The following is a 7,074-nucleotide window of genomic DNA, read 5'->3' as shown; positions in this document are numbered from 1 at the left end:
GAAGAGGAGAGGAACTGACATTATGACAAAAGGAGTACAGGCTAGACACCCAGAAGGACTTCCCTCAGCACAAAAGCAAGTCTTGCAGTCTGAAAGTCGAGTTTCCTCTGTGGGCAGAGCCTGCAATAAAGAAGGCGTTCTTTTTTGGCTGTTGGAATGGGTTTGGAAAAAATGACCTTTCCAAATTCCAGGACTCCTGGGGTTGAGGGTAGGGCAGCAGGAGCTAGCGACCTGCCAGAGGGATAGGGAAGATAGGGTTCCTACCTCCGGGCCACCATTCTCTCCCAGCCTCGCCAAGAGTTACTCCACCCCCGCATCCTGCCCCCTTTGTCTTGGGTCCCCGGGCTGCGGGCCGGCAGGGGAGGAGTTAACTCTGGAGGTACCGGTTGGGCTCACCGTACCTGCCACCGCCGCTGCCGCCGCCGCCTGTGGGAGGGATGAGAAAGCGGGAGCCGACTGGACGCCAGGAGCGCTCCAGTCTGGCGGGTGCTGCGCGGGGAGCCGCGGCCGAGCACGGCGCGGCCAGGGGCGTCCGCCAGGGGGCGCGCCGCGACGGGGCGGGAGGGGCCGTCTGGTCTGGGGAATTAGCAGCAGCGACGGGCGCGCGCGCTGGTCCCCAGCACATCTGGGCGAGAGCGGCGCCGCTGTAACCGAGGGGAGCGCTGAGCGCAGATCTGGAGCGGCAGAGCCACCACGCAACTGGGACCCCTCGAGGAGCTCGGGGTGCACATCTGGGACCTCGAGAAAGGGCCGCGCTGCGCGCAGCTGGACCAGGGGAAAGGGGCGGCGGCTGCACAGCTGGACCGAAGGGGGCGGGGTCCGTCCCGGGTGGCTGGCAAAAGCGAGGGCCGCGAGTCGCCGGCGACTGGAGCATGGGACAGCGCGCCTGAAAGAGCAGGGGTGAGGCAGGGGCCTGGGACCCCAAGAGGAAAAGAGGAGAGAAAGGGGCACGAGAGCAAAGGAAGATGCAACTGACTCGCTGCTGTTTCGTGTTCCTAGTGCAGGGAAGCCTCTATCTGGTGAGCGGTCCGCGCGCGGGGAGCTGCTCGGAGGGCGGGGGCTCGGGGGACTGGGGGAGAGCGCGGGAAGCTTCGGAGCCCAGAAACTTTCTCCCTTCCCCCCAACATCCCCGGGATAGGGGGGACGCCTGGAGACTAGGGGAGAGGGCGGGTCCGAGGCCGGAGACAGTAGAGAAAGGGTTAATAGGGGCGGAGAGCCGGTGTTTGGCTGGCCCACCCACTCGGCCGTTGGTGGCTGGAGGTGCGACCAGCACTGGGGAGAAGGCTGGCAGCCAGGTCACGAAGGGTGGACCCCTTCCCAGCTCCCCGGACGCGCGGAGGGGGAGTGGGGGGGAGTGGTTTGTGGAGCTGGTGACCGGCCAGGTCGGGGGCGTGAGGGTGCAGTAAGGAAGACGTTTTCCTGACCTCGGGGACGCAGACGTCCCCGGGCTGCAGGTCCCTCAGCGCTGGGAGCCGGTCCTGGCGGGGGGCGGACCCCGCGTCCCTCGCTCCCGCTCCCTCCGGCGGGCCTCCTCCCCTCCTGTTGTTTTTCTCTCCTCTCCCGGCCGCGCGCAGCCCGAGCCCCACAGGACCTGGGCAGGCGGCTCCCGCCCCGGGCGCTCGCGGCAGCTGAGCCAGGCGCCCAGAGCCCGCTCCCCGTGCCCTCGCTCGCGGCTGCACGCCAGCGCAGGACGCTGGGAACCCCACCCCAGGCCCCAGCCTAGGGCTTAACTCCCCTCCGACCCAGCGCCAGCCGTTCACGGCCCTCCACGCTCATCTTCAGCCCCACATTTGGATCGGCCCCTTTCCTCACAACAATAATCCCCTTTGCCACCTGCCCTTTGCCACTCACTGTGTGAAAGAACGCTTCCCTTCTCATATCCCAGCTGCAGCCCTTCTCCCCATCCTCCAGCCATTCAGCTGTGACCCACAGGGCCAAGTGCACACAGGTCTGCAGCCTTTAGCCCAGCCCCCAGGAGCGGTCCCTCCTGCTGTCCTTCTATCCCACCCCTGGGGCCTGGCAGGCAGGGCCACTGCACACATCCACAGCATGGCCAGGGCCAGAACAGGGGGCAAGACCTTAAACCCCTTTAAAGCTCTCCCAAGCCCGGCCCTCAGGCAGCCCCCATCCTCACCCCAGGCCGCCAGCTAATCTAGATGATGCCCAGCTGTGAGCCAGTGCCCCTGGTTCTGGTATCATAGACAACCAACGGGCGAGTACTCTCATCAAAAGCTGAGCAGACATACACCAGGCGGCTGCCCTTCTGAAACCTTGTCTGCTCCCTGATGCCCTCCAGAGCTGTCCCGTGTTTGAGCTCAGTCAGGCTGTCCTTCTGGCCCTCCCCACAGCGCTGCTAGGAATCCTCCCCAGGTGTCGCTTATTGCCAGAGCTGAGCCAGCAGAGCCTTGGCAATCTTACAGGAGATCCAGGGTGGCAATGGGGCTTGGATAAAACTCCTATAAAAGGACACATCTGGTCTGTGAGGCCGGGAGTGTGCAGTGGAGTGGGAGGGCTGACCCTATGTGACATCCTTGTAGTGACGTAACCTCTGAGTGCTGGTGTCCTCATCTGTGAAATGGGAATAATGAGAACTCCTCCTACCTCAGAGTGCAAGTAATGTCCTGGCATGTCATCCTCAGTGGTCCCTGGGGGGAGTGTTTGGCTTTCTACTCCTTTGGTCATCCTGGGTGTGGAATTCACTCCAAGTCTCCCCCTAGTCCTGCTGCCAAAAACTAAACTGAATTTGTACTTGAGACAGAATGTCACTGGGCTCCATTTTCTTATTCCATTGTCTGTTGGTTCTCATTGCCTCTGAGGTTGAAACTGTCCTAGGGTAGGATAGTGTCTCATCCGGCAGACTGGCAAGTCCCAAAAGACAGAGGCTGTACCTCTCCATCAAACTGGGGGCTTTCACAGCAGAGGGATGGAGCTCCCCTACCTGACTTGGGACTCTTTGAAGGCAGAAACTGTGCTTCCCCTACCAGCCTGGAATTTCAGGGAGGCAGGGACTCTACCTATCTTATGTCTAGGGGCTATATCAGCACAGGGATATGCTTCTGCCATCAGACAGGGGCTTTCTGAGGATCAGGAGCCAGGCCTCCCCCATCAGACTGGGCTCCCTAAGAGCAGGGACCATGTACTCTGGAACCATGGTCCATGAGAGAGAATTCCCGACCATCCTTTTAGACTTTAAATAGTGGCCAGAGGCAAGACAGTGGGTGTGACCTGAGTGTCAGAACATGAGATGGGACCATGACACAAGCCACAGTGTACCCCCAAGGCTCAGCATAATTGGCAGTGTTAGGAGCCCCTCAACCCCTAGTCAGTGGAAGAGTCAGAGAGAGAAATGATGCTGGTGGTGGCAAGTAACGGACCAGAATTCCTGGGTCCTCTGGGGACAGGACTCTCACTCTCCTCCCCACTCCCTCCACAGGTCATCTGTGGTCAGGATGATGGTCCTCCTGGCTCAGAGGACCCTGAGCATGACGACCACGAGAGCCAGCCCCGACCCCGGATGCCTCGGAAGCGGAGCCACATCTCACCCAAGGCCCGCCCCGTGGCCAATTCTACTCTCCTAGGGTTGCTGGCTCCACCTGGAGAGGCATGGGGAGTCCTTGGGCAGCCCCCCAATCGCCCAAACCACAGCCCTCCACCTTCAGCCAAGGTGAAGAAAATCTTTGGCTGGGGCGACTTCTACTCCAACATCAAGACGGTTGCCCTGAACCTGCTTGTCACAGGGAAGATCGTGGACCACGGCAACGGGACCTTCAGCGTCCACTTCCGTCACAATGCCACGGGCCAGGGCAACATCTCCATCAGCCTCGTGCCCCCCAGTAAAGCCGTAGAGTTCCACCAGGAGCAGCAGATCTTTATTGAAGCCAAGGCCTCCAAAATCTTCAACTGCCGAATGGAGTGGGAGAAGGTGGAACGGGGCCGCCGGACCTCGCTGTGCACCCACGACCCAGCCAAGACCTGCTCCCGAGACCACGCTCAGAGCTCAGCCACCTGGAGCTGCTCCCAGCCCTTCAAAGTTGTCTGTGTCTACATTGCCTTCTACAGCACGGACTATAGGCTGGTCCAGAAGGTGTGCCCAGATTACAACTACCACAGCGGTACTCCCTACTACCCCTCCGGCTGACCCGGGCAGGCCACGGAGGCCGGGCTGGGGCTGGAAGGACAGGCCTGCCCACACAGGAGGTCATCTGTCTGGACCCTGGGCAGGCAAGGGGAAGGGCCTCAGGCAGGGAGTCAGGTGGAGAGGAGGTGCCAAGTGGGGCTGGGGCCAAGTCTCCAGTGGTGGGGAAGGGGTCCCGAGTGCTGGCCCCAACCTGCAGTTGTGGAGCAACTAGGACAGGCGCTGGAGGAGTGGGTTCTGTGCAGCCTCACAGGGCGTCCCCACTGAGCGACAGGCAGATGCTGCGTCCCAGGAGGCCCCTGAGGCAGACAGACCAGCGTGGCCCCAATAAAGTCATGGAGAGGAGCCTAAAACCTTGGCTCTCTCCCTGCCATCCTGACAGGACAGCAACAAGGAGGGGCTGTCTGTCTCCTCAGTGCGGACACCAAGTAGGCAACGCCAACAGGTAGCTGAGAAGGGGCCTCCTGACAGCTAGCACTTGGGGGCCAAGGCAGCAGGAACCCTCTAGCCCCGCTCAGTGGACAGCCCTGAGCCCTTTGACATGGACTGTGGACCCAGCTCGGCTTGAGGCTGAAGTGGTGACCTTGGAGTCTTCAATGTCTTGACAAATAGACCATGTGCCCCAGCCAGGCCACCCCTTTCCCAGACTCCCTGTTCTGCCATGGATCCCCCACCCGTCCCCATGCTGATGGGACACCCTTCTTTAAGCTGAGACAGACGGTGATCGTGGTTCTCCCAGCACCAAGGCCAAGGCCATAGGTGGAAGCCCGCCTGTGCGCTGTGTGTCCCTCCTCCACCCCAACCCCTGCTGGCTCCTCTGGGAGCGTCTTTGTCCAGCAAGCCATGCTTCAATAGTCAGTCTTGCCTGTCAGACTGGGGCTCCCCAGATGGAGATGTTGCCTCCCCTCTCGGGCTGTGGGGCTGGGGGAGGCCAGACTATGGAGGGCGTGCTGAACTTGTGCTGTGGTGTCTGTCTGTGGGTTGGGTGGGGGGAGGGAGGTCTTGTGAAATTACTCGATTGTCGACTTCTGTGTGCAGAATCTTGTTCTTGGAGCAAGGAATAAAGCATTCCCGGGGCATTGGATTCTGAGTTGTTGGGAAAAAGGGCCCCAGGCGCCCCGTGGTCCAGCCAGCATTTCACAGATGATGGCTGGATATTTTCTGGAGAGCAGAGCTGCAAGGTTCAAATAGCGGTGGGAGCTCACGCTCAGTGGAGGCGTCAGGTCTCCCTCCCCAACCCCCTTCCCAGCTGTTGGGAAGGCCCGGTGAGCACCCTGCTTGGCACTGCAAAAGCAGCTGCGGGAGGGAGAGCTGGTAGGTAGGATGGGCCATAGAAGGGTGTCTTTTTCCTTATTGACTCCATGGATTGTCATCTGGGTGGGCCCAGCAGGGCTCCTAGCTCTTAGTATTTTGCTCTGTGGCCTCGCCTAAGTCCACTCTCTCTGGGGTTCTTTCCATTCCTACTCTACAAAATGAGGGGCTGGCTCAGCCCAGGGGTTATCGAATGTGAGGGGCCCTCTGAACAACCAAGAGGGTTTGTTAAAACACAGGTTTCTAGGGCCCATCCCAGAGTAGGTCTGGGTGGGGCCTAAGAATTTGCCTTTCTAACCAGGGCCCAGGTAGACGCCGCCGGTGCTCCTGGCTCAGGGACCACACTGTGAGGACCGTTCAGGTGACCTCTAAGTCCTTCCTTGATGAAGCTTAAGGCAAAAGCGAACGGGTGAGGAGACACCTCTGATGCTCTCTCCCACCTGTGAGTTTCATCCATCTGCCTGTCCTGGGGAAGTCCCCTGGGAAGAATCCTTTCCTAGAATCAGGGGTATTGGGCTTTCAATCTGATAACCTGCTAGTAAAGGAACAGGCCAGGGAGGAGTGGAGATAGAAGGGGTCTTGAAAGCAGCCATTCCCACGCCCCAGCCAATAGAACAGATGGCTGTTGGGGGCACCTCGTCTGGGCGTTGCCTGGGCCCTCTGGGGCTCGAGGAGGGGAAAGCTGGGCCTCCTCTGCCAAGATCTTGGTGCCCTGTCTGGAGGTCATTTTAGGTCTGCTGTCTTGGGAAGGCAGCACTGAGGTTCCCTGGGTCCTTTTTGCTGTGTAGCCAAGTGAAGAGAATCCTAGCACGAGGGGAAGATGGTCTCGCCACCTCCAGCCTGTCTTCCCTGCCCACCAGAGCTCAGCCCCCTCACAGTGCAGAGCAGAGCTGGGTGAGGCCTTTGAAGACCCCTTGTTCTATGAAGTGACCCAGAAGCTCACACTCCTTTGCCCAGCTTCCTTCCCCTGCACTATGCTTTCTGGGGCCACCTCTCCTGAGCAGAGCCTTGAGACACTGCCCCACTCTTCCATGCCACTCTCTCCCTTCCCATCCTGGGGACAGTGCTTAGGGTTCAGAGAGGCCCAGGGGTTTGGGCCCTTCTGTGTGGTTTTGGGATTGCTGGAATCTGGTTTTTGTCCCACCTGCAAATGACCACCCACTGGACACCAGCCAGGAGCCGCCCCCAAACACAGCCCTGTGGGCACTGGAGTAAGAGGGGTAGGATGGTGGCCCTGGGCCCCTCCTCCGTCTGGCCTGGCTGAACTATCAGTAGGACCTGGGGACACTCTGACCCGCCCCCTCTGGCTCCTCTCCTCCTGTGGAGAGCCAGATGCTGCTGACAGCTGGAGGGCCGGCCTGCCTGGCACACGGTTCTGCCTGCGCAGGGGGTGGGTTCATTTTAATAACTTCATTTCACCGCACGCACACTCTGCTGCCTCATCCTCCTTTTTTGCCTTCCCCACTACCCGGCTGCTCTTCTCAGCTAGGATCTTGCTCACAGATTTCCTCCCAAATCCCAATTCTTTTGGAATTGCCTCTGGACCCTACTATTTTTGCCATCACGATACTTCCTGCACCCCCTTTGTCCTCACAAGGGTAAGGGGTTCATCCAACTGCCTCTGGCTA

General features: G+C 60.1%; 1 protein-coding gene across 2 annotated transcripts; it reads left to right on the top strand.

Annotated features, from left to right (window-relative positions):
* Positions 1–577: 577 nt before the first annotated feature.
* Positions 578–5,583, top strand: NXPH3 (neurexophilin 3). Of its 2 annotated transcripts, XM_033089112.1 has the most exons (3): positions 578–1,019; positions 3,434–3,703; positions 3,809–5,583. In XM_033089112.1, exons 1-3 carry the CDS (start codon positions 966–968, stop codon positions 4,136–4,138), a joined length of 654 nt encoding a protein of 217 aa, XP_032945003.1. In that variant the 5' UTR covers positions 578–965; the 3' UTR covers positions 4,139–5,583. The 2 variants fall into 2 exon arrangements, with proteins under 2 accessions (XP_032945003.1, XP_032945002.1); XM_033089111.1 differs by having other exon boundaries at positions 3,434–5,577.
* The last annotated feature ends 1,491 nt before the right edge of the window (positions 5,584–7,074 follow it).

This window comes from Rhinolophus ferrumequinum, chromosome 21, assembly GCF_004115265.2.
Source record: "Rhinolophus ferrumequinum isolate MPI-CBG mRhiFer1 chromosome 21, mRhiFer1_v1.p, whole genome shotgun sequence".
Classification (NCBI taxonomy): Eukaryota; Metazoa; Chordata; class Mammalia; order Chiroptera; family Rhinolophidae; genus Rhinolophus; species Rhinolophus ferrumequinum.
This window is presented reverse-complemented; position numbering and strand designations above follow the sequence as displayed.